At 45.2% G+C, this 27,524-nt stretch overlaps 1 protein-coding gene across 5 annotated transcripts in view; it reads left to right on the forward strand.

Annotated features, from left to right (window-relative positions):
* Window positions 1-14,669: 14,669 nt before the first annotated feature.
* LOC140715160 (prominin-1-A-like) overlaps window positions 14,670-27,524 on the forward strand; it is a 134,468-nt gene continuing 121,613 nt past the window's right edge. The window contains exons 1-2 of one of the 5 annotated variants that reach the window (XM_073026940.1): window positions 14,670-14,777; window positions 18,713-19,068. In XM_073026940.1, coding sequence (XP_072883041.1) covers window positions 18,831-19,068 — 238 coding nt within the window. In that variant the 5' untranslated portion in view covers window positions 14,670-14,777; window positions 18,713-18,830. Of the gene's footprint in view, window positions 14,778-14,820; window positions 14,969-15,198; window positions 15,309-15,431; window positions 15,523-15,581; window positions 16,028-18,712; window positions 19,069-27,524 lie in introns of those variants that run through there. The other 4 variants (XM_073026943.1, XM_073026945.1, XM_073026942.1 and 1 more) reach the window with 4 other exon arrangements.

The raw sequence follows: 27,524 nt of genomic DNA on the forward strand, positions 1-27,524 counted from the left end.
TAGGGCCCTGACAATTTTTGCATTTGTCTCCCATCTCTCTCTCTCTGGCTATCCATCCCATAGGATGATGATGGTTCCTTTCAGCCAGTTAGAGGGGTTTGATATGAGCGTCCTGGAGTGGCTGTACAGTGGCCAATTTTGTCCCTTGTAATCCCTTTGCTCTTACATATCTGTATAATTCCTTTGGATTCTCCTTCACCTTGTCTGCTAGAGCAACTTTTAACCCTCCTGATTCCTGTGTTAAGTGTTCCCTTGCATTTCTTGCTCTCCATAATCACCTCGTTTACTCCTACCTGCCTATATCTGCTATGCGCCTCCTTAACCAGGGCTTCAATATCCCTTGAAAACCAAGATTCCCTACAGCTGTTATCTGTATTTGTTATTCTGACAGCCACATACAAGCTTTGTATTCTCAAGATTTAACTTCTGAAGGCCTCCCACTTACCAAGTACACCTTTGCCAGAAAACAGCCTGTCCGGATTCACACATGCAAGATCATTTCTGATATTAATCAAAATTTGTCTTTCTCCAATTTAGAATCTCAACCCACGGACCAGACTTTGAAACTATTGGCATTGTGGTCGCTGGGTGCAGAGTGTTTCCCTACACAAACTCCTTTCACCTGCCCTGTCTCATTTCCTAATAGCAGATCCAATGTTGCATGCTCTCTTGTCAGGGCTTCTATGTACTGATGAAGGAAACTTTCCTGAACACATTTGACAAACTGGATCCTATCTCGTACTTTTACAGTGTGGGATTCCCAGTCAATAAGTGGAATGTTGAAATCACCTACAATAATAACCTTATGTTTCTTGCAACAGTCTGTGATCTCTTACAAATTTGTTCCTTTAAATCCCTAGGACTGTTGGGTGGTCTTTAATATAGCCCAATTAATGTGGTCATACCTTTCCTATTTTTCAGTTTCACCCATAGCACGTCACTAGATGAGTTCTCCACTCTGTCCTGACGGAGCACTGCCATGACATTTTCCCAGACTAGTAGCACCTCCCCCTTTAATCCCTCCCGCTCTGTCATGTCTGAAGCAACAGAACCCGGATTATTGAGCAGTCAGTCCTACTCCTCCCACAATCAAATCTTGCTTTGGCTATTTTGCCATAATTCCAGGTGTTGACCCATTCCCTGAGCTCATCTGCCTTCCCTACGATAGTTCTTGCATTGAAATATACACTAGTCGCACCATGCTCAACCTTTTGATTCTTGACTATCGGCGGTCTTATCAAATCTGCCTCCACAACCTCTCCACTGACAGTGGTGTCATCAGCCAATTTGAATATGGCATTGGAGCTGTGCTTAGCCACACAGTCGTAAGTGTAAAGTGAGTAGAGCAGGGGGCCGAGCACACAGCCTCGTACAGGTGCACCTGTACTGATGGTGATCGTGGAGGAGGTGTTATTGCCAATCTGAACTGACAGGGGTTTGCAAGTGAGGAAATCGAGGATCCAGTTGCAAAAGGAGGTATTAAAGACATTGTCTTGAAAACCCTCTGTGACTTGCCCCCACTCTGAGTAAAAAAAAGCCTGCTTCACATACCTTTAAACTTTTTTTCCTCTCGTCTTAAACGCTTGTCTTCTAATATTTGACATTTGCACCTTGAGATAAAACGTACCCTCAGCCTCTGTCACTCCAGGAAAACAAGTACATTTCTACTAACCTCTCTGTAGAGCTAGTAGTATCAAGCTCCTTCTGCTCCTTCTCCAGACACATTGCAGTTTAAATTACATTAAAGTTAGCCCTGCATTCCGAGCTCCCTTGGCTTCCTTTGAGTTAGTTTAATGTTTTGAAGCTACAAAACATAACATAGCATAACTATGAATTTACTTCAAACAATACACATACATATCACATGGTAACGTGATGATGTATGCAATTCACATATTTATACATATAACCGTAATGAATAAAACAAACATGAATGCTTGGCCAAACAATATATATGAAAGTTCACTCAAATATTACTGAAGCATTTAATACATAACAGTTATGTAAGTCCATAAGGCATCAGAGCATAATTAGGCCATTCAGCCCATTGAGTCTGTTCCTCCACGTGATTATGGAACCCATTCTCTCAAACCCATTCTCTTGCCTTCTTTATGTAAACATGGACACCCTTACTAACATGACCTTTATGCCCTGACAGATGAAGACAAGTATTCTGTGCACCTTCTTCACCACCTTATACACTTGTCTCATTCCTTTCAGGGACCATGGACTTAGATCCCAAAATCCTAATGTACGTCAATGATCCTCGGAGTTATGTGACCACTTGGGTTTCCTCCAGGTGCTCCATCCTCCTCCCATATTCCCGAAGATGTACGGGTTAGGGTTGGTAAGTTGTGAGCGTGCAAAGTTGGCATCAGAAGTGTGGCAGCACTTGTGGGCTGCCCCAGCACCATCGTTGCTGATTTGATTTGATGCAAACGACACATTTCACTCTGTTACGATATAGTCCATGTGACAAATAAAGTTAACCTTTAACCTTTATCTTCACAGGGTATAATCTCCCTCACTTTTCTCCTTTCCTCCACCCCCTCCTTTCATTCTGTCCTTCCCTTCCATCCGTCAAGGACGGAAGCCCGAGGAACATTTCATCATTACCAATGGATGACACACAATTAGGAAGTGTTGCTGACAGCGAAGAACATTACTGTAGATTACGGCAGTGGATCTTGATCAATTATTGGTTTGGAATTGGCTTATTATTGTCACATGCACCAAGATACATCTGGAAAACTTGTCTCACATTTAATACAGATCAAATCATTAGGCAGTTCATTGAGAGAGTACAAGGTAAATTCAGTAACAACGCAGAATAAAGTGTGAGAGCTACCAAAAACATTCAGTGCAGATGAATGATGAAGTGTCAGATCATAACGAGGTGGTTTGTAAGGCCAATAATCCATCTTATTGTACAAGAGGTCTATTCAAGAATCTGTTATACAGTAGGGTGGAAGCTGTCCTTGAGTCTGGTGGTATGTGCTTTTGTAGTTTCTGCTCAATGGGAGAGAGGAGAAGACAGAATGTTCAGGGTGGGTCGGGTCTTTGATTGTACTGGCTGCTCCGAGTCTAGACCGAGTCTATGGAGGGGAAGATGGTTTCTGTAATATGCTGAGATGTGTTCAGCATCAGGGAGGAGATTATGTAGCATCCACACCAGGACCACCTGACTCCAAAACAGAAACTTTCCCCAAGCAGTGAGTGATCAACATCTCCACCCACTAACCCACCCCTCCACATCCCCACCCACCACTAATTTATTATTTCCTGTCAGAGTCATGTACAGACACTCCTGTGCCTAGAGTCACTTTATGGACCTACAATCAAGCTACAGTCAACACACACAAAATGCTGGTGGAACGCAGCAGGCCAGGCAGCATCTATGGGAAGAAGTACAGTCGACGTTTCGGGCCAAGACCCTTCGTCAGGACTGGATCGCAAGATCTTCCATCTGCAAGCCATATATTAATCTACAGTACTGTGCTAAAGTCTTAGACATATATAGCTAGAGTGCCTAAGATCCTTGCACAGAACTGTATTTGTCAATGTTGAATAGACAGCGAGTTTGTAAATCTGGCGAGAGTAAAGGATGTTGGGAATGGCTAAGGTGGAATGCCATTGGAGGTGGGAGAGGTGACAGAGAAGGTGACCCACAGGTACAGATGTGCCCAGACTGAGACACTAAGCAAAACAATTCGATTCCAAACAATTGGTTTATTGATCATTACAGAATGTCTCTCTGGTGCTTCCCACTCTCTCCCCTCTCCCTTCCCCCTTTCCTAACCATGATTCCCCTCTCCCTGTCTCCAACCCACCCTCAGTTCATAATGGTGACCCAATCAGGTTTACCATCACTCACATATGTCATGAAATTTGTCTTTCTTTGTGGCAGCAGTACAGTGCAACACCTAAAGGTACTACAACACCGTGCTAAAGTCTTAGGTATCCTAGCTATATGTAAGTGCCCAACATTTTTACACAGCACTGTATGTATGCATGTATGTATCTTATATATATATTTTTTTACTATTCTGTTTTTATCCTATTGTGTTTTATCGTGCAGCATCGGGTCCAGAGTAACAACTATTTTGTTCTTCTTTATACTTGTGTACCACAAATGACCTCAAACAATCTTGACAGCTCTTCGCAGTTTCTTGCGATCACGTGCAGAGCAGTTGCTGGACCAAGCCAATTTGCCAACAGCCAGAAAGCTTTCTACGATAATAAACAATAGACAATAGGTGCAGGAGTAGGCCATTCGGCCCTTCGAGCTGGCACTGCCATTCACTGTAATCATGGCTGATCATCCACAATCAGTACCCCGTTCCTGCCTTCTCCCCATATCCCTTGACTCAGCTGTCTTTAAGAGCTCTATCTAACTTTCTTGAAAGCATCCAGAGAATTGGCCTCCATTGCCTTCTGGGGCAGAGCATTCCACAGATCCACAACTCTCTGGGTGAAAAAGTTTTTCCTCAACTCCGTTCTAAATGGCCTACCCTTTATTCTTAAAGTGTGGCTTCTGGTTCTGGAATCCCCCATCATCAGGAACATGTTTCCTGCCTCTAGCGTGTCCAATCCCTTAATAATCTTAATCTTAACTGCACTCCCTCAATAGCAAGAATGTCCTTCATCAAATTTGGAGACCAAAACTGCACACTATACTCCAGGTGTGGTCTCACCAGGGCCCTGTACAACTACAGAAGGACCTCTTTGCTCCTATAATCAACTCCCCTTGTTATGAAGGCCAACATGCCATTAGCTTTCTTCACTGCCTGGTGTACCTGCATGCTTACTTTCAGTGACTGATGAACAAGGACACATAGATCTCATTGTACTTCCCCTTTTCCTGACTTGACACCATTCAAATAGTAATCTGTCTTCCTGTTCTTGCCACCAAAGTGGATAACCTCACATTTATCCACATTAAACTGCATCTGCCCACTCACCCAACCTGTCCAAGTCACCCTGCATTCTTATAACATCCTCCTCACATTTCACACTGCCACCCAGCTTTGTGTCATCTGCAAATTTGCTAATGTTACTTTTAATCCCTTCATCTAAATCATTAATGTATATTGTAAATAGCTGCAGTCCCAGCACCGAACCTTGCGGTACCCCACTAGTCACTGCCTGCCATTCTGAAAGGGACCCATTAATCCCTACTCTTTGTTTCCTGTCTGCCAACCAATTTTCTATCCATGTCAGTACCCTACCCCCAATACCATGTGCTCTAATTTTGCCCACTAATCTCCCATGTGAGACATTATCAAAGTATTTCTGAAAGTCCAGGTACACTACATCCACTGGCTCTCCCTTGTCCATTTTCCTAGTTACATCCTCAAAAAACTCCAGAAGATTAGTCAAGCATGATTTCCCCTTTCGTAAATCCATGCTGACTCAGACCGATCCTGTTACTGCTATCCAAATGTGCCGCTATTTCATCTTTTATAACTGACTCCAGTATCTTCCCCACCACTGATGTCAGGCTAATTGGTCTATAATTCCCTGTTTTCTCTCTCCCTCCTTTCTTAAAAAGTGGGATAACATTAGCTACCCTCCAATCCACAGGAACTGATCTTGAATCTATAGAACATTGGAAAATGATTACCAATGTACAGCCACCTCGTTAAGCACCCTGGGATGCAGACCATCAGGCCCTGGGGATTTATCAGCCTTCAGTCCCACCAGTCTACCCAACACCATTTCCTGCATAATGTGAATTTCCTTCAGTTCCTCCATTACCCTAGATCCTCTGGCTACTATTACATCTGGGAGATTGTTTGTGTCTTCCCTAGTGAAGCCAGATCCAAAGTACCTGTTCAACTCGTCTGCCATTTCCTTATTTCCCATAATAAATTCACCCGTTTCTGTCTTCAAGGGCTCAACTTTGGTCTTAACTAATTTTTTCCTCTTCACATACCTAAAGAAGCTTTTACGATCCTCCTTTATATTGTTGGCTAGCTTACCTTCATACCTCATCTTTTCTCCCCATATTGCCTTTTTAGTTATCTTCTGTTGCTCTTTAAAAGTTTCCCAATCCTCTGGCTTCCCGCTCATCTTTGCTATGTTATACTTCTCTTTTAGTTTTATACTGTCCTTGACTTCCCTTGTCAGTCACGGTCGCCCCTTACTCCTCTTAGAATCTTTCTTCCTCTTTGGAATGAACTGATCCTGCACCTTCGTATTATTCCCAGAAGTACTTGCCATTGTTGGTCCACTGTCATCCCTGCTAGGGTATCCTTCCAGTCAACTTTGGCCAGCTCCTCCCTCATGGCTCAATAGTCCCCTTTGTTCAATTGTAATACTGACTCTTCCGATTTTCCCTTCTCCCTCTCAAATTGTAGATTAAAACTTTTCATATTATGGTCACTACCTCCTAATGGCTCCTTTACCTCGAGTTCCCTTATCAGATCCGGTTCATTACTCAACACTAAATCCAGAATTACTTTCTCCCTGGTAGGCTCCAGTACAAGCTGCTCTAAGAATCCATCTCGGAGGCACTCCACAAACTCCCTTTCTTGGGGTCCAGTACCAACCTAATTTTCCCAGTCTACCTGCATGTTAAAATCCCCCATAACAACTGTAGCATTACCTTTGCGACATGCTAATTTTAACTCTTGATTCAACTTGCACCCTATTTGGGGGGCCTGTAGATAACTCCCATTAGGGTCTTTTTGCCCTTACAATTTCTCAGTTCTATCCACACTGACTCTACATCTCCTGATTCTATGTCACCCCTCGCAAGGGACTGAATTTCATTTCTCACCAACAGAGCCACCCCACCCCCTCTGCCCACCTGTCTGTCCTTTCGATAGGATGTATACCCTTGAATATTCATTTCCCAGCCCTGGTCCTCTTGCAGCCATGTCTCTGTTATTCCTACAACATCGTACTTGCCAATTTCCAACTGAGCCTCAAGCTCATCCACTTTATTTCTTATACTTCATGCATTCATATATAATACTTTTAATCCTTTACTCCCTTCACTTCTCACATTGGTCCCTATTTCACTTGGCCATACTCTCCGATCCCTTCCTGAGCTTTCTGCCCCATTAATTCTGTTGTCTTTCTTAACTTTTCTTATTTTCTCTTTCCCTTTAACTCCATCCTTATATTTCCAGTTCGTCTCCTCCCCCCCCCCCCCCCCACTTAGTTTAAACACACCCGTGTAGCAGTGGCAAACCTGCCTGCCAGAATGCTGGTCCCCCACCTGTTAAGGTGCAACCTGTCCCTTTTGTACAGTTCATCCTTACCCCAAAACAGATCCCAGTGGTCCAAGAATCTAAATCCCTGCTTCCTGCACCAGCTCCTCAGCCACACATTCAGATCCCCTATCTCCCTGTACTTGCCCTCACCGGCATGAGGAACTGGAAGCAAACCGGAGATAACCACCCTGGAGGTCCTGCTTTTCAGCCTTCTTCCGAGTTCTCTGAAGTCACGCTGCAGAATTTCTTTCCTCTTCTTCCCGATGTCATTTGTGCCGACATGCACTACCACTTCCAGCTGTTCACCTTCACCCTTGAGGATGCCCTGCAGTCGGTCCATGACATCCTGGATCCTGGCACCAGGGAGGCAACACACTATCCTTAAATCCCGCCTGTTGCTGCAGAAACCCTCTCAGTATGGAGTCCCCTACTACCACGGCTCTGCCTAACGTCTGTCTCCTCGGCTTTGCTTCAATGCCAATCTTTGACTTGCAGACCTGTCCGCCTCTCAGACCGGCAGTGTCTTCTGTCCCGACAGCTGCCAAGAGGGTGAACCTGTTTTCAAGAGGCACATCCCCCGGGGTTTCCTGTACTTCAAGCATCCATCCCTTCCTCATCGTCACCCCCCCCCCCCCACCTCTCTCTTCCGGTATCTTCGGTGTAACGATCTCGCTGTAGGTCCTGTCCAGAAAACTCTTGTTTTCCCGGATGAACCTGAGGTCATCCAGTTGCCTCTCCAGTGCCCCAACACGGTCCTTCAGGACAGGCTGTTGGTGATGTTCACAGTTAGGAATTTGAACCCTTCAACCCTCCCAACACCACTGATGTAGACAGGAACATGTGCACCCCCCTCCCACCTTTCTGAAGCCACTGACCAGCTCCTTTGTTTGAGGAAAGGTCGTCGGCATGGCACCATGTTACTGAACTCCATCTCCTTTGTGTACTCCAGCTCATCGTTGTTAGATAGGAAGGAAGCCTGAGGACCGGCAAATGGAATTCAATAGATAAGTGTGAGGTGATGCATTTTGGAAAGTCAAATCAACATAATACCTAAACTATGAATGTTAGGGCACAAGGGAGTGGGAAGGGACAGAGGGACGGAGGGGTACAAGGTCACAGTTCACTAGCATCACAATCAGGTTTAATAACACAGGCATACAATACTTTGTGGAATTTGTTAGCTTTACAACAGCAGTACAGTGAAATACATGATAAATATAGAGAAAAAAACTGATTTACAACAAGCATATAAAGTGTCTATAAAAGGTATTCACCACTCTTGGAAGTTTTCATGTTTTATTGTTTTACGATATTGAATCACAGTGGATTTAATTTGGCTTTTTTGACACTGATCAACAGAAAAAGACTTTCGTGTCAAAGTGAAAACAAATCTCTACAAAGTGATCTAAATTAATTACAAATATAAAACCACAAAATAATTGATTGGGTAAGTATTCACCCCCTTTAATATGACACACCAAATCATCAGTGGTGCAGCCAATTGGTTTTAGAAGTTATATATTTGGTTAAATGGAGATAACCTGTGTTTCAATTGATTGTAGGTAAAATACACCTGGATCTGGAAGGTCCAAAAGCTGGCGAGTCAGCAAAAAAAATTACAACAAGGAGACAAAAGAATACTCCAAGTAACTCCAAAAAAGGTTACTGGAAAGCACAAGTCAGGAGATGGATACAAGAAAATTTCTAAGTTACTGAATATCCCTTAGAGTACAGTTAAGACACTCCGGATTTGTGTAGAGTTTACTCCTTCACCTTCTCTTCTCCCGAAGATACCCACAAGGCAGTGGGATCCGTAACCCTGGATACGGGCCCATACCGGGTGCTGTCAGCCAGAGCCAGCTGAGCCCAGAACTTGTGTAAGGCAGGGTCGTCACACCCTGTAATAGTGACATATGGAGCCACTACCCACTACCTGTGGTAGTAATGCCACTCCTAAGGCAATTGGATGACCTATCACGTCACCTCCCAGCAGCTCCCGTAGCCAAACTGATGCCAAATGTACTACTTCACATTCCTTTTGGACCACATCCGCAAGGCCGAGAAGGGGCTCTTGATGTCTGGGTAGCCTAGGATCTCCATATTCATCGCCCAGGTCTGTGCCCAGTCCGAAACCGGGTGCACCCATTGTCTACTTAGACAGACAGAGCCATCAATCAATCACAGTTAAGACAATCATCACAGCTGTAAATCTGCCTAGAGCAGGCTGTCCTCAAAAACTGAGAGACCAAGCAAGAAGGGGACTAGTGAGGGAGGTCACTGAGGGTTTGAAAATGCATGGTCATGCACTTTTGGTAGTAGAAACAAATGAGTGGAATATTTTCTAAACAGGGAGAAAATCCAGGAACCTGAGATGCAGAGGGACTTGGGAGTCCTTGTGCAGGACACCCTGAAGGTTAACTTGCAGGTTGAGTCACTGGTGAAGAAGGCAAATGCCATGTTAGCATTCATTTCAAGAGGTTTAGAATACAAGAGCAAGGATGTGATGCTGAGGCTTTATAAGGCACTGGTGAGGCCTCACCTTGAGTATTGTGAACAGTTTTGGGCCCCTTATCTTGGAAAATATGTAGAAAATAAACATTGGAGAGGGTCCAGAGGAGGTTCACAAGGACGATTCTGGGAATGAAAGGGTTATCATACGAGGAACGTTTGATGGCTTTGGGTCTGTACTCACTAGAATTTAGAAAGATGAGGGGGGGATCTCATTGAAACCTTTCGAATGTTGAAAGGCTTAGACAGAGTAGATGTGGAAAGGATGTTTCCCGTGGTGGGAGAGTCTAGGACAAGAGGGCACAGCCTCAGGATAGAGGGGCGCCCTTTCAAAACAAGATGTGGAGAAATTTCTTTAGCCAAAGGGTGGTGAATTTGTGGAATTTGTTGCCACATGCAGCTGTGGAGGCCAGGTCATTGGGTGTATTTAAGGCAGAGATTAATAGGTTCTTGATTGGACATGGCATCAAAGGTTATGGGGAGAAGGCCGGGAGCTGAAGTTGAGGAGGAGATAGAAAAAAAGGATCAGCCATGATTGAATGGTGGAGCAGGCTTGATGGTCCATATGGCCTAATTCTGCTCCTATGTCTTATGGACACCAATAGACATTTACAACTCTGGAGGAGTTACAAGCTTCAGTGGCTGAGACTGTGCATACAACAACTGTTGCCCGGGTGCTTCACCAGTCACAGCTTTATGGGAGAGTGGGAAAGTGAAAACCACTGTTGAAAATACTCACATGAAATCTCAGCTAGGGTTTGCCAGAAGGCAGGTGGGAGACTCTGAAGTCAGCTGGAAGAAGGTTCTATGGTCTGATGAAACCAAAATTGAGCTTTTTGGCCATCAGACTAAACACTATGTTTGGTGTAAGCCAAGCACCGCACATCATCTAAAACACACCATCCCTACCGTGAAGCATGGCAGTGTCTGCATCATGCTGTGGGGATGCTTCACTGACCCAGGCCCTGGAAGGCTTGTGAAGGTAGAGGGTAAAATGAATGCAGCAAAATACAGGGAAATCCTGGAGGAAAACCTGATGCAGTCTGCAAGAGAACTGTGACTTGGGAGAAGAAATGATTTTCAAAAAACATTAACTCCAAGCATAGAGCCAAAGCTAGATAGGAATGGCTTAAGAACAACAAAGTTAATGTCCTGGAGTGGCCAAGTCAGAGTCTTGAGAAATTGTGGCTGGACTTGAAAAGGGCTGTTCACTCACGATCTCTACACAATCTGACAGAGCTTGAGCAGTTTTGTGAAGAAGAATGGGGAAAAATTGCAGTGTTTAGATCTGCAAAGCCGATAGAGACATATCCACACAGACTCAAGGCTGCAATTGCTGCCAAAAGTGTATTGATGAAGTGCTGACTTGAAAGGGGTGAGTAATTACGCAATCAATTGAAAAAAATAATTGTAATAAATTTAGACCAATTTGTAGAAATTTGTTTTCACTTTGACATGAAAGAGTATTTTTTGTTGATCAGTGTCAAAAAAGCCAAATTAAATCTACTATGATTCAATGTTGTAAAATAATGAAACATGATAACTTCCATGAGGAGTGAATACTTTTTATAGGCACTGGATGTGTCTATTAAATAGTTAAAACAAATGGTGCAAAAACAAAACAGAAATAAAAGAGGAGTGAGGAGATGTTCATGGGTCCAATGTCTATTTAGAAATCGGAGGTGAAGAAGCTATTCCTGAATCGTTAAGTGTGTGCCTTCAGGCTTCTGTACCTCCTTCCCAACAGTAACAATGAGAAGGAGCATGTCCTGAGTCATTAATGACAGATGCCGCCTTTCTAAGGCACTGCTCCTTAAAGATGTCTTGGATACTATGGAGGCTAGTATCTGTGATGGAGCTGACTAATTTTACAAGTTTCTGCAACTTACTGCAAACTTGTGCAGTAGTCGTCCCCTCTCCTCCCTACCAGACGGTGATGCAGCCTGTCAGAATGCTCTCCATGGTATATTTGAAGTTTTTGAGTGATGCACAGGAAGTTTGTCTTGTTGTATGAGGAGTGATTGATGGCTCTCGGCCATGTACTCGCTAGAATTTTAGAAGAACAATAGGGGATTTCATTGTAGCCTATGTTGAAATGCCTAGAGAGAGTAGATATGGCGAAGATGTTTCATATAGCGGAGTAGTCTAGGACCAGAGGACACAACTTCAGAACAGATGTACGTCACAACTTTAGGACAGAGGTGAGAAGGAATTTCTTTACCCAGAGAGCAGTGAATCTGTGGAACTCATTGCCACAGGCGGCTGTGGATGTCAGGTCATCGGGTGTATTTAAGATTGAGGTTGATAGGTTCTTGATAAGTTAGGGCATGATAGGTTTCAGGGAGAAGGCAAGAGAATGGGGTTGTGGGGAAATGGATCAGCTATGATGAAATGGCAGAGCTGATTCAATGGGTTGAATAGCCTAATTCTGCTCCTGTGTCTTACGTTCTTATGGTCTTGTAGGTGGTGGAAAAAGGTGTTTAATAGACTCGCCTTCATCAGTCAGGAATAGAATAGAATAGGCACCCGTTAGTCTTGTGAGACCATGAATTTGCGCCTTGGAAGGTTTCCAGGGCGCAGTCCTGGGCAAGGTTGTATTGAAGACTGGCAGTTGCCCAAGCTGCAAGCCTTCCCCTCTCCATGCCACTGATGTTGTCCAAGGGAAGGGCACTAGGACCCAAGCAGCTTGGCACCGGTGTCATCATAGAGCAATGTGTTGTTAAGTGCCTTGCTCAAGGACACAAACACGCTGCCTCAGTTGAGGCTTGAACCAGTGACTTTCAAATCACTAGACTGATGCCTTACCCACTAGGCCACGCGCCAACACTATCAGTCAGGGCACTCTGTGTAAGCACTGGGCCATTATGGTGCAGTTGTACAAATTCAAGTTTATTGTCACCTGACTGTACATACATACAACCAAACGAAGCAACGTTCCTCCGGACCACGGTGTAATGACAAAACAGGTATCATGCTCAACACATAAAACAAATGTTACCTTACGGTTACCGTTACAGATCCCACAACCTGCCTGGGATGTAGGGGCACTGTAGAGATGAGTGCTACACCAGTTGCCTCCATCTCTCACGGTTGTGGACAAGTGCCTGGGTTGCAGCAAAGTTCTCTCCGTTCCACTCTGCAATGTTGTCTGTCCATTACTTCTGTCTGCCCCTTTTTCTTTTCCCCTGCACAGTTCCCTGAAGAATGGTCTTTGAGAGTCCACTTGATCTTGTTATGTGGCCACACCATCTCAGTTTCCTCTTCTCTACTGTCCTGGGACCCCTGCTGTTTGTGATTTTTATAAATGACCTGGATGAGGAAGTGGAGGGATGGGTTAGTAAGTTTGTTGATGACACAAAGGGTGGGGGTGTAGTAGATAGTGTGGAGGGCTGTCAGAGGTTACAGCGGGAACATTGATAGGATGCAAAACTGGGCTGAGAAGTGGCAGATGGAGTTCAACTCAGATAAGTGTGAGGTGGTTCATTTTGGTAGGTCAAATATGATGGCAGAATATAGTATTAATGGTAAGACTCCTGGCATTGTGGAGGATCAGAGGGATCTTGGGGTCCGAGTCCATAGGACACTTAAAGCAGCTGCGCAGATTGACTCTGTGATTAAGAAGGCATACGGTGCATTGGCCTTCAATCGCAGGATTGAGTTTAAGAGCTGAGAGGTAATGTTGCAGCCATATAGGACCAGGTTAGACCCCACTTGGAGTACTGTGCTCAGTTCTGTTTGCCTCACTACAGGAAGGATGTGGAAACTATAAAAAGGGTGCAGAGGAGATTTACAAGGATGTTGCCTGGATTGGGGAGCATGCCTTATGAGAATAGGTTGAGAGAACTCGGTCTTTTCTCCTTGGAGTGACAGAGGAGGAGAGGTGACCTGATAGAGGTGTATACGATAAGGAGAGGCATCGATCATGTGGATAGTCAGAGGCTTTTTCCCAGGGCTGAAATTGCTAGTACGAGATTGCACAGTTTTAAGGTGCTTGGAAGTAGGTACAGAGGAGATGTCAGGGGTAAGTTTTTTATGCAGAGAGTGAGTGAGCGCGTGGAATGGGCTGCCGGTGACGGTGGTGGAGATGGATATGGTAGGGTCTTTTAAGGGACTCCTGGACAGGTATAAGGAGCTTAGAAAAATAGAGGGCTATAGGTAACCCTAAGTAATTTCTAAGGTAGGGACATGTTCAGCACAGCTTTGTGGTCCGAAAGGCCTGTATTGTGCTGTGTGTTTTCTATGTTTCTAAGTTTCTATATACAATGTCATTGTTGAGGCTGCACTTGGAGTATCCTATAGAGTTTTGGTCACACTATTGTCGGAAAGACGTGGTCAGACTGGAAAGTGTGCAGAAATTATTTATGAGAAAATTACCAGGACAAGAAAGCCTTATTTATGGGGAGAGATTGGCCAGGCTAGGTATTTATTCCTTGGAACGTGGGAGAATGAGGGGCAACCTTATAGAAGAGTTTAAAACTATAAGAGGCAGAGATAAGGTGGATGGTAATGGTCTTTTCCCCAGGGTAGGGAGTCCAGTACTAGGGGCAGAAGTTTAAGGTGATAGAGGAAAGGTTTAAGAGGGCCCTGAGTGGAAACTTCTTCATGTTGTGGATGGTGGGAGTATGCAACAAGCTGCCAGGGGAAGTGGTTGAGACAGGTACGATAGTAATCATTTAAGAAGCACTTGGATAGGTGCTTGCAGAGGTGGAGACTGGAGGGATATGGGCCAAATGCAGAAAATTTGGACAAGATGGGTTGGCATGGACTGGTGGGCTGAATGGCCTGTATCCCTGCTGTATTGCTCTGTTACTCTAATTTTAATTTTGACTTCAGCCATTCTCAAGAATCCCTGGTTAGTTCTGAGCACTTTATAATATGCCTGGTGGATATATTAAAAAAAAGGCAGAGCCCAACTAATATCACGTCATAGATTGCATGTTGCTGTGATCTGAGCTATCCGTGTGAATACAGGAAACATATTATCAAGATTAGAACGAAACGTGGCTTAGCTACAGTAGCCACTGAATAACCAACAAATGAAAGGAAGCAGTAAGTGAACTTTAATTCTATCTCACTTTTTAAAAATTTAGTTTATGCAACCTTCTTCCAGAGATTGTGAAGAAACTGGTGCCCAGTGAAACAAAATACTAGTTTCCAAAACTCCGAACAAGAAATCTCCAAGGTTATTGATTTACCAAGGGAACAAATAATTCGGGTTCGTGCTGAGCACAGCTGAAGTTGTGAGTGCTGCTTTTTTTAAAAGATTACCTTTAAGATTACCTACTGCTTTCAGGTCAAAGTTATTATTCTTTAACAGCCCAAGAAGAGCTAAGGGAATGAGAGTTTGGATCAAAGTTGTGTTTGGAACAAATCCTGTGGGTGTATTAGGAAACGCGGGGGGAAGTTCAGCCCTCTTGTTTGGCTGGAAAATGAGATAGAAGGCTGACCCCACACAATGGGACCAGAGAATAATGTGTCTAGGGTCTTGTTAGCATTGTTTCTTGGTGTTTATAGTTAGATGAGATGGAGTAATGTGAGTGTTTCAAGTGTGCTTCCTAACAGGAAGCCAGGCGGATGAAGGTGAGTTGTGATGAAGGAATTGGGGGAGGAAGGAGGGGTGGTTTGCTGGTGGCTGTAAAGGGAGGGGCTGGTGAACAGCGAAGGGAAGGGTTGGTCAAAGGTAAACACCAGATGAATTGTTTCGTCCTGAATTGCCAAATGTTTGTTCCTCTCAATAGATGCTGCCTGAGCTGCTGAGTTCCTCCAGCATTTTGTGTGTGTTGCCCGGTCAGAGGTGAGATGGTGGTGCGGAGGGAGGGGTGGGGGGTGGTGTTCCTTGCAGAGGGGTGGAAGGCTCACAAGAATAATCCCAGGAACAAAAGGTTTAATAGATGAAGTGCCTTTGTTTCCGGGCCTGTACCCGATGGGCTTCAGGAGCAGGGAGTGGGATCCCATACCTAGCAGATATTGAAATGCCTAAAGCGTAGATATGGAGAGGATGTTTCCTTTAGTAGGAGAGCCCAGGATCTGAGGGCACAGCCTCGGAATAAAGTGACATCCCTTTAAAACTGAGACGAGGAGTGATTTCAGCCGGACGGTGGTTAATCTGTGAAAATTTTTCCACAGAGAGTTGTGTAGCCAAGTCAATGGTTATATTTAGGACAGAGATTAATAGGTTCTTTCAACATGTACAAACAAGCTGGATGAACTCAGCAGGTCGGGCAGCATCCGTTGAAACGAGCAGTCAACGTTTCGGGCTGAGACCCTTCATTGTTTCATCGTATCTACATCCTGGTTAGGTATGAAACTCCTATAGATCTTTAATTTTGAATTCTCAGTTCAGCCTGGTTCTAAACTATGGCCTTGCATAAAAATGGTCCCTCCCCTCACTTCTAAAAGACAGATATTGCCAGAAATACCCAGCAGGGCAGTCAGCATCTGCGGGAAGTTGACCAGTCGTGTCTGAGACATTTCCTCAGAATTTTAAGGTAATTGAAGGAAAGTAAAGCAGTGTTATCAGAAGTAGATTTTATATTACACCGAGAGTGGTGTGTGTGTGCATGGAACATTCTGTCAAAGAAGGTGATGAGGCAGGTACATTAGGGATATCTAAGAGACTTTGATAGGCATGTGATGATTGAAAAATGGAGATTTATAGTGTAAGTTAGCTTTTATTTGTCACATATACTTTGGAACACTGAAACATACCGTGAAGTGCATTGTTTGCCATAAGAACCACCATTGTCCAGAGATGTGCTGGCGGCAGCCCACAAGTGTCACCATTCTTCCGGCGCCAAAGTAGCACGCCCGCAACTTACTAATGTTAACCCGTGCGTCGTTTTCATGTGAGAGAAAACCAGAGCACCTGGAGGAAAACAGGGCGGTCTCAAAAAGACCGTGCAACCTCCTTGCAGAAAGCAGTGGGAATTGAACCCAGGTTGGTGATATTGTATAGCATTACATTAAACACTACACTACCGTGCCAACAGTGGGCAATGTGGGAAAGAAGATTTAGATTGATATTAGAGTAGGTTCTAAAGTCAGCACAATAGGACAGGCCAAAGGGCCTGCATTGTGATGTAATATTCTATGTCCTAAACAGTAAATGATCGGATCTCCAGCACTTGTAGATTGTCCTGATTTTCATTTATTTATAGTCTCTGTCGCCTTGGCCGGAAACTACCCACAGCAGGAATTGTTCCTAATAACAAGGTTAAAAACCTCAACTGCTACCCACCTGATCCCTTTAAGTTCCAGATTGCACAAACTACGATTGCACTACCCCTTCGTAAATGAGGCACTGCCTCAAGCAGACAATACCCTCATCGAGTGGTTTGTAAGCTGTAGGTAAGCTACGTTGGTGCCAGAAGCATGGGAGCGTGTTTGCGGGCTGCCCCCGGCACATCCTTAGTCTGTGCTGGTCGTTGATGCAAACAATGCATTTCACTCTATGTTTCTGGGTACATGTGACAATGTAAAGTTAATCTTGATCTTTAATCACCATCCGGGCCACGCCACTTTCTCACTACAGCCATCGGGCAGGAGGCACAGAAGCCTGAAGTCCCACAACACCAGGTTTAAGAACAGCCACTCCCCTTCAACCATTTGGTTGTGGAACCAAACGGCTCAACTCTAATCACCACTTTGATCGCTTTGGACTTTTTTCTGCTCTGCCTGAGTTCTTTCTTGAAAAGACTGTACACTATTTATGTTTGATTTCTGTTTTTTTTGTGTGTAACTGATGCTGTGTACTCGTGAAGCCGTTGCGTTTCTGCATTGCGCCTCTGTGTGCATGTGCTTACGATAATAACCTTGACTTTACCTAAAATACATTTGCCGGAGGCTGTTCCCATTCCTTGGAGAAATGGATTCTATATTTCTTTATGAAGGAGCACCACAGTATCATGGTGGTTAGCACGACAGCTCAGGGCATCGATGTTTGGATGTTCGATTCCAGTTCCACCTGTGAGGAATCTGCACGTTCTCCCTGTGAGTGTGTGGGTTTCCTCCGGGTGCTCTGGTTCCCTCCCACAGTCTAAAGGTGTACCCATTAGTAGGTTAACTGGTCATTGTAAATTGTCCTGTGATTAGGCTGTTGTTAAATTAGGTTGTGTGTCTCATTGGGCTGGAGGGATCTGTTCCGCATTCTATCTCCAGGTGAATAAATAAGGATATTTTGGCTCCTTAGTCCTATGCTGGCTTGCAAAGCAATCCATTCTCCCTGTATCCCACCTCCCGAGCCTCCTGCAACTCCACCCTCATAGACTTTACCACTCACCTCCGCTCTTGGGGAAACTTACAATGGCCCATTAACCCACCAACCTGCAGGGATGTTTTGGGACGTGGGAGGAAACCCATCCGGTCAGTGTGACAACGTACAACTTCCACGCTGACGGCTCCAAAGGCTGGGAATGGAAGCCGCGATCCTGTGAGGCAGGCACTCTACCAGATGTTCCCCTGTCCCATTGCCCTGCTTTCTGAACCTTCCCCAATGGGCACCACCTTGTCGGGCTGGAGAAGCTTGCGAGTTCTTGAGATCCCAAGAGCAACGCCATCTGGAGCTTGGCTCCTGGTAGGGTCACCCAAGGCGGTAAGGTCAATTGGGAGGCTCCAGTCTAAGAGCGATCCATCCTAGACCAAAATAATGGAGGCTGGTGGAAGACGGTGACACCTCACAAGGGCAGTGAAAGGTTCCCAATCATCTTGCCCTCCATGCCACCGGACCCCGACCACAGTCTGTCAAGGACTCTTGTGGTGGTTGCCTATGCATCAGCCTCCCCATCCTAAACAAAATTATGCTCAGGCATTCTCTATTAAGGGAGGAACTCCTTGGGAGAAATGGAATAATCACCTTGTTATCGATACTACTTTGTGAATAGACATGTAAATTCAGACGTAAAGGGGAAGTCAATTGTAAATAGTATGCAAATGTGGGAAGAGGAAATAAACTTTTATTGCTTAGTAACACTTACTTATTTTTTCAGTGCATGAATCAGGATCCTGCCCAACACCGTGAACCAGGCATTGCAATCTGAAAGCAACACTTCTGGGAGCAAGAGGGGAGGACGTAGTGGAGTGTGGAAAGATTCCTCAGTGGTGGGCATGGCTTTCCCTGGGCTCCTGGCAGCTTTCCGACGGGAACTGCTGGTGTTGGCAGTGCTTGCCCTCTTTCGGACTGCTGCTTCTGTTCAAGACTGCATCCAGAATGTCGGGAACACCAGCAGCCTCCCGGAGGCACAGTACGTCCGCGGTTCGGAGGTCGAGGCAGGCGGGCTGTCGGTGCTCTACCACATGGTGCACGGCTTTCTCGATATCGTTCAGCCCAACCCCTTCCCTACAGGTGAGATGGCGAGCCGGCTGGGTATTAAAGGGGAAGGCTGCAGAGTTCTGGGGTTAGTACAGCAGGGAAGCAGGCCATTTGGCCTGCATTGACTAGTATATTTATGGATCAGCCATGATCTTGTTGAATGGCGGAGCAGGCTTGAGGGGCCGATTGGCTTACTCCTGCTCCTATCTCTTATGTTCTTCCAGTATATTGCTGTGTGTGTTCAGTGTCTGGTGATTCAAGGGCTCGTCCAGACACTTATTATTAAGTGCAGTCAGCGATTCTGCCTCCAACACTCTCTCCTGAGTACATTTCAGGTACTCGACACTCCCTAGGTGGCAAAGGTCCTCTTCTAATCCCGTGTCCTTTGGTCTTGTGTATCTCTGAGATACAAGAACCCGCACTGCCCGATTACACCTATGTGTACAACTAAACAACTAACTGCACTTCTTTAAGGTGTGGGAGGAAACTGGAGCGGTCATGGAGAGAATTAAAAAAACTTCTTACAGACAGCAGCTGGAACTGAATCCTGGTGCTATGAAGCATTGTGCTGCCCCGAAATCTGGGGAGCCGCTATTCCCCAATTTGGACAGTAGTTTCCTGGTGTCTCCCCGATCTAACTTTCTCTTCCTCGAACACTGTCTCGGATCGCAAGACCCTGCAGCGGATAGTGAGGCCAGCTGAGAAGATCATCGGGGTCTCTCTTCCTGCCATTTACACTACATGCTGCACCCACAAAGCTAACAGCATTGTGAAGAACCCCACGCACCCCTCATACAAACTCTTCTCCCTCCTGCCATCTGGGAAAAGGTACCGAAGCATTTGGGCTCTCACGACCAGACTGTGCAACAGTTTCTTCCCCCAAGCCATCAGACTCCTCAATACCCAGAGTCTAGACTGACATCTACATCATTTATTATTATATTGTAATTTGTCCTCTACTGTGCCTATTGTCTTGTTTATTAATTATTGTACTGCCTTGCACAGTTTTGTGCACTTTATGTAGTCCTGTGAAGGTCTGTAGTCTAGTGCAGTTTTTGTGTTGTCTCACATAGTCTAGTGTAGTTTTGTGTTGTTTCATGTAGCACCAGGGTCCTGGAGGAACGTTCTTTAATTTTTACTGTGTACTGTATCAGCAGTTTATGTTTAAATGACAATAAAAAGCATCTTGGCTTCTCTCGGCTTCCACAAAAATCAGACTTAACCTCTCCAGTCACTCCTCGTAACTCAAACACTTCATCCCAGGCAACGTCCTGGTGACGACAAAGTGAAAAAGCTGCAGCAACACATGCAAATTGCTGGAGGCACTCAGCAGGTCAGGCAGCATCTGTGGAGGGGAATGAACAGCTGATGTTTCAGGCCCTTCCCTAAGGCCTGGCAACATCCTCGTAAATTTTCTCTGCAGTCTTTCGATCTTACTGGTATTCTCTTGTGAGAATGTGTTGGGAGGCAATTGGAATTTGTTTGAGGAAAGTGTGAGGTAACATGCTAGAGGAGGGCAGTGGAGGCCGCGCTGTGCTCCTCACTCTATCACTCCACCAGAGGATCACTGGGTCTGTGGGGTGCGTCAGGTACCAACTAAACTGCAGTTTCAAGTCCATTTCACTTCAGCAGCACTGCCCAAGCCAACTATTATCACCAAGATGGATAGCAGCACAGAGCACTTGATGGCACCACCACCTACAGATTCCCCTTCAAGTCACACACACCATCCTGACCAGGACGTATAATTTATATTTCCTTCCATATGTAAAGGGGGCCATTCGGCCCATTAATTCTACACTTCAGACTTTTCAACTTCCCAAGCACCTTCTCCTTAGTAATGGCAACGACATTCACTTCTGCCCATGACACTCTCAAATTTCTGGCATTCTGCTAGCACCTTCCACAGCGAAGAGTAATGCATAACATTTATTACATTCATCTTCCATTTCTTTGTCACCCATTGCCACCTCTCCAATGTCATTTCCAGTAGTCTGGTATCCACTCTCATCTCACCTTTACTCTTTATATACCTGGGAGAGAGAAAAACCCTCTTTTGTATTATTGGCTAGCTTACCTTACTTAATCTTTTCTGTCTTTATGGTTTTTTTGGTCATTATTTCATTGTAACCTATTATAAGACCACAATACACAGGAGCAGAATTAGGCCATTCGGCCCTTCAAGTCTGCCCCACTATTCAGCATTGCTGCTATTGTTTCAACCCCATTCTCACAACTACTTCCTGTAATGCTCTTTCGAATTGATACAGCAGACACAGGCCATTCAGCCCATCAAGTCCATGCCGACCACATTGCTCATTCCAATTTCTTGCATTTGGCCCAGATCCCTCCAGGCACTTCCCCTCTGTACTTCTGAAATTGCACTATTGTACCTTCCTCTGACAGCTCATTCCATGTACTCCCCCTCTGTGGGGAAAAAGTTGTTCCTCGTGTCCCTAGTAGATCTTTACCCTCTCACCCTAAACCTATGCCCTTTGCTTTGTATTCCCCTAACCCTGGGGGAAAAGATTGTTACCCATACCTCATCAGTGTAAACATCGCCATAAGGTCCCTCATTCTCCTCTGTTAAAAGGATTAAACAACTTCTCCCTATAACTCAGGCTCTCGTCCCCGGTAACGTCGTTGTAAATCCTGTGTCCGTCCTTTCCAGTGTAACCGCACCTTCCCTACAAGAAAGTGACTGAAGCTGTACACGTTACCCGAGTGTAGCCACACAGAGTGTAGACTTCTGCCCTGGTTCCTACAGTCAATGCCCTGACTGACAAGGGGCAGCGTGCTAAATGCCCTTCTCACCACTCTGTCTCCCCGTGACATCTGTGGATTTCGAGCATTGTATAAACCATTGAATAAGGCTGCACCTGGAAGGTGGTGCGTAAATTATATGGGAAGAAGTGTGTTAGAACGAATCGATAACCGGTTACAAAGAGTTGAAATGATATCAGAATCGGGTTGAATATCATTGGCCTATGTCGTGAAATTTGTTAGCTTTGCGGCAGCGGCACGTTGCTATTCTTACAGTAATAATAGAGTAACATCTGTGCATTACAGTAAATAGGCATAATAGTTAAATTAGACAAGTAGTGCAAAAATATATATTTTTTTAAAGTAGCAGGATAGTGTTCATGGGTTCAATGTCCACCCAGAGATCAGATGGTAAGGCTGTTCCTGAATCACTGAGTGTGTGCCTTCAGGCTCCTGTACCTCCTCCCTGACAGTAGCAATGAGAAGAGGGCATGTCCTGGTTGATGGGGGTCCTTACTGATGGACGCCGCTCCTTGAAGATGTCCTGGATACTACAGAGGCTAGCGCCCGTGATGGAGCTGACCGAGTTCAGTAGCCCCCTCCCCCAGGCCAGACGGTGATGCCGCCAGTTAAAATGCCCTCCGCCGTACATCTGTCGGAATTTGCGCGTACCAACTCCCCTCAAACTCTTGATGAAGAATGGCCGCTGTCTTGCCTTCTTGCACGGAAGGGACGGGACGGGACGAGCAGAGTGCCGCAGGGATGACAACTTGTCACGCTGGTGTTTACGATTTGCATTGGCCTGCTTTCCATGTACAGTACAGGTGACAAACAAAAGCGGATCACTTGAGCGGGAACTGGTTCTTCTCCCTCTGCACCAGCTGGAGAAGAAGAAACAAATGTCGTTTCTTTATTTGCTTTCTTTATTTGTGACTCGGGGGTGGGGAGGAACTGTGCTGGAATGCTAGGCATGGCAAGGTTAAATTCTCTGTAATTAGTAAACTATAGCCCGAACTGTACCCGCTCATTCGCTACTGCTAAACTTGGTGTTTGCGTATTGCAGCTTCCGTAACGGGATGATCCCTATATTCCATTGTTAAATGAATCCGTTTACCTGATACCCTTTTCACAGGGAACACTAGCATTGTGAAGCAGAACGATTTCTCTGAGCAATGGTATTAATTACAAACGGGAGGCTTCTTCTCCGGTCGGTTACCCTCCCGCTTTCTCCCCTCCCTCCGGCCTCGCCTCGCGCGGCACGAGCGGGGGTCGCCCCCGGCCAGGGCGCAGCTTAAGCGCTCGGGAGTTGGGAGACTGTCGGCCTTCGCCTCATCCGGCTGGCTGGCACTGCTTTACAGCCACAATTCCTGTTTGTCTAAAACAATCTGTTTTGTCACAGTTTCCAGCTCGACGCCCTTCCGTCTCTCCACAAAGAAAATTAGGACCATAAGGCACAAGACCAAAATCAGGCCATTTGGCCCTTTTAATTCTTCTCTGCCATAGCATCCTGGCTGATTTATTTTCCCTCTCAACCCCATTCTCCTGCCTCCTACCCCTTAACCTTTGACACTTACTAATCAAGCACCTATCCTTCCCTTACTCCTATGGTCCACTCTCCTCTCCTTTCAGATTCCTTCCTCTCCAGCCTTTCTACATTTCCCACATCCCCAACTTTACCACCACCTTCTACCTGCCCTCCCCCTCCCTCTCTTTCCCCCACCTTTGTATTCTGTCATCTTCCCTCTTCCTTGTCTAAGAACCTGTCAACCACTTGAAATAATTTGGCCCCCACAGCCATCTGTAGCAATGAATTTCAAAGGTTCGCCACCCTCTGGCTAACAAAATTCCCATTGGAACATCCTTGTATTCTGAGGCTCTGCCCTCCAATCCTAGACTTCTCTGCAATAGGAAACTTCCTCTCAATGTCCAATATCCCGACCTTTCAGTATTTGATAGGTTTCAATGAGATCCCACCATCCATTCTTCTAAACTCTAGCAAATACAGGTCCAGCTCCTCATATGTTAACCCTTTCATTCCTGGGATCATTCTCATGAATCTCTGGACTTTCTCCAGTGCCAGCACATCCTTCCTTAGATTTGGGGCCCAGAACTACTCACCGTACTCCAAGTCCTGTCTGACCAAAGCTCTAAAGAGCCTCAGGGTTACATTCTTGCTTTCGTATTCCAGTCCACTTGAAGTGAGCGCAAACATTGCATCTGCCTGCCTTGGAGTTGGAATGCAAGTCTGGCTGAGTTTATTGTCATGTGTGAAGTACGGTGAGGTACAGGTAGAATTGGACAGTTGCAGCAACATCATGGGCACCACACAGGTGATGATTTATAGCAGAAAGCGAAGAAAAAAAGTCTGTGCAAAACACACATTTAGTGTAAACAATGGTCCGCGGCTGGACAAGAGTTGCTCCTTGGTGTTAGTAGCTGAGATGGGGTTAGTGTTATACAGGTCAGTTCAAGAACCTGTTGGTTGTAGGAAAGCTGCTGTTCCTGAACCTGGTGGTGTGGCACTTCAGGCTCTGTACCTTTATTCAGGCATCGTCACGCTTCCACTTCTGTCCTGAAGAAAGGTCTCGGCCTGAAGCGTTGACTGTTTACTCTTTTCCACAGATGCTGCCTGAGTGGCTGAGTTCCTCCAGCATTTTGTGTGTGGAGCTCTGGATTTCCGGCATCTGCAGAACTGTTCATGTTTATTCTGACGGCGGTAGTGCGTAGCCTGGATGGTGGGGGTCCTTGAGGATAGATGTTGGCTTGATGAGACAGTGCCTCCTGTAGTGATGGGGAGGGCTGTGCCCGTGATGGGCTGGGCAGTTCCCACTGGCGGTACCGCCTGCTGCCTTTTCTGTTCTTTTGATGTTCAGCAGCCTGGTTTTGTACTGGCGATTAGTCAGCTTGCATTGAACTCCATGGCACCATATTCAGATTGACTAACCCTGCTTTATTCATCTTCATCTGTTTTCACCCAGAGCAGACATTGGTGAGTCCTACTGTGGAGGACTGTGTACAGTTATGGACAGCTACCTGCAGGAAAAATATAAATAAGCTTGAAAGAATACCGAGAAATTTTACAAGGCTGTTGCCGGGTCTGGAGGACCTGAGTTATAAGGAAATATTGCAATAGGTTACGACTTTTTCCTTGAAACATAGAAGATGGAGAGGAGATTTGATAGAGGTAGACAAAATTGAGGAGTAAATGCAAGCAGAATTTTTCCACTGAAGATGGGTGCGACTACAACCAGAGATCATGGGTTAAGGGTGAAAGGTGAAGAGTTTAAGGGGAACATGAGGGGAAACTTCCACACTCTCTCGACCCTCTGAGTGAAGAACGAGCTCCCAGCACAAGTGGTCCATGTGAGCTTTCAACATCCAAGAGAAGTTTGGAAAGGTGTGTGATGCTAAGGAGGGATATGGTCCTGGTGCAGGTGGATGAGACTAGATAGATAGATAGATAGATACTTTATTCATCCCCATGGGGAAATTCAACTTTTTTTCCAATGTCCCATACACTTGTTGTAGCAAAACTAATTACATACAATACTTAACTCAGTAAAAAAAATATGATATGCATCTAAATCACTATCTCAAAAAGCATTAATAATAGCTTTTAAAAAGTTCTTAAGTCCTGGCGGTAGAATTGTAAAGCCTAATGGCATTGGGGAGTATTGACCTCTTCATCCTGTCTGAGGAGCATTGCATCGATAGTAACCTGTCGCTGAAACTGCTTCTCTGTCTCTGGATGGTGCTATGTAGAGGATGTTCAGAGTTATCCATAATTGACCGTAGCCTACACAGCGCCCTTCGCTCAGCTACCGATGTTAAACTCTCCAGTACTTTGCCCACGACAGAGCCCGCCTTCCTTACCAGCTTATTAAGACGTGAGGCGTCCTTCTTCTTAATGCTTCCTCCCCAACACGCCACCACAAAGAAGAGGGCGCTCTCCACAACTGACCTATAGAACATCTTCAGCATCTCACTACAGACATTGAATGACGCCAACCTTCTTAGGAAGTACAGTCGACTCTGTGCCTTCCTGCACAAGGCATCTGTGTTGGCAGTCCAGTCTAGCTTCTCGTCTAACTGTACTCCCAGATACTTGTAGGTCTTAACCTGCTCCACACATTCTCCATTAATGATCACTGGCTCCATATGAGGCCTAGATCTCCTAAAGTCCACTACCACACTAAAGACTAGGAAGCTTAAATGATTCAACACAGCTAGAAGGGCTGAAGAGCCTGTTTCTGTGCTGTACTTTTCTTTGACTCTATGACCATAAGAATATTGTAGAACATCGAATACTACAGCACAGTGCCAGCCCTTTCGCCCACTGACCCTTTTAACCTACTGCAAGATCAGTCTAACTCATCCTTCCCACATAGCCCTCCATTTTTCTTTTAAGAGTCGTAAATGTATCTGTCTCCGCCACTAACTCTGGCATGTACGTACTACCCTCTGTGCTTTTTTTTTTACAAAAAACCTACTTCTGAAACCTCCCTTGTACTTTGCTCCAATCACCTTAAAAGTATGTCCCTCTGCCCCAGGAAAAAGGTGCTAGCTGTCCACTCTACCTGTGCCTCTTATCATCTCGACTCTCTTCTCATCCTCCTTTGCTCCAGACAGAAACATCTTGGCTCGTTCAACCTATACTCACAAGACACGTGCTCTACTCCAGACAGCATCCTGTCTTCCACATCCTTCCTTATAATGAGGTGAAAAGAACTGAACAAATATTTCAAGTGTGGTCTAACCAGAGATTTATAGAGCTATAACCTGGCTCTTGAAGTCGATCCCCAGACTAATAAAGGGCAACACACCATATACCTTCTTAACCACCAGATCAACTTGCATGGCAACTTTGAGGGAACAATGGGCTTGGACCACAAAATCCCTCTGTTCCTCCACATAATTCTACATTGTACATAAATCAGAATGGGTTTATTACTGTTTATGACACCAGGGAAGGTGGGACCTGAACAGAAGGGACAGTTTGAACCTGAACTGGAGGGGGTCTAATATCCTAGTGGGAAGGTTTATTAATGCTGCACAGTGGGGTTTAAACTAGAGTTGCAGGGGGATGGGAACCAGAGTGCTGGAACAGTTGGTGGAGATGTTGAGAAGGCAGATGTTGGTAAGATCTCAGACAAAGTTAGTAATCAAAAGGTTGAGCATGGTGCAACAAAATCAAAAAGGGTAAATACAGGACTGAAGGTATTGTATCTGAATATGTGCAGTACACAGAATAAGGTAGATGAACTGACAGCACATTTGCAGATTAGCAGATATGATGTTGCAGACATCATGAAATCATGGCTGAAAAGTTATAGCAGAGAGCTTGCTGTCCAAGGATACACATTGTATTGAAAGGAAGGCAGAGGGTGTGGTGTTGTTCTGTTGGTAAAAATTGAAATAAAATCATTAGAAGGAGGTGACTTAGGGTCAGAAGGTGTTGAATTATTGTGGATAGAGCTAAGGAACTACGAGCGTGTTGTGTGCAGATCCCCATTTGCAAAGTACGCTGATAAGATTTGTATATAGACCCCCAAACAGTGGTAAGGATGTTGCCTACAAATTACAACAGGAGATAGAAAATGCTTGCCAAAAGAGAAATGTATCAATAGTCATGGGGGACTTCAAAATGCAGGTAGACTGGGAAACATTAGTTTGGTGCTGGATTACAGGACGGGAATTTCTAGAGAGCCTACGAGATGGCTTTTTAA

The sequence above is a fragment of the Hemitrygon akajei genome, chromosome 23 (assembly GCF_048418815.1).
Source record: "Hemitrygon akajei chromosome 23, sHemAka1.3, whole genome shotgun sequence".
Classification (NCBI taxonomy): domain Eukaryota; kingdom Metazoa; phylum Chordata; class Chondrichthyes; order Myliobatiformes; family Dasyatidae; genus Hemitrygon; species Hemitrygon akajei.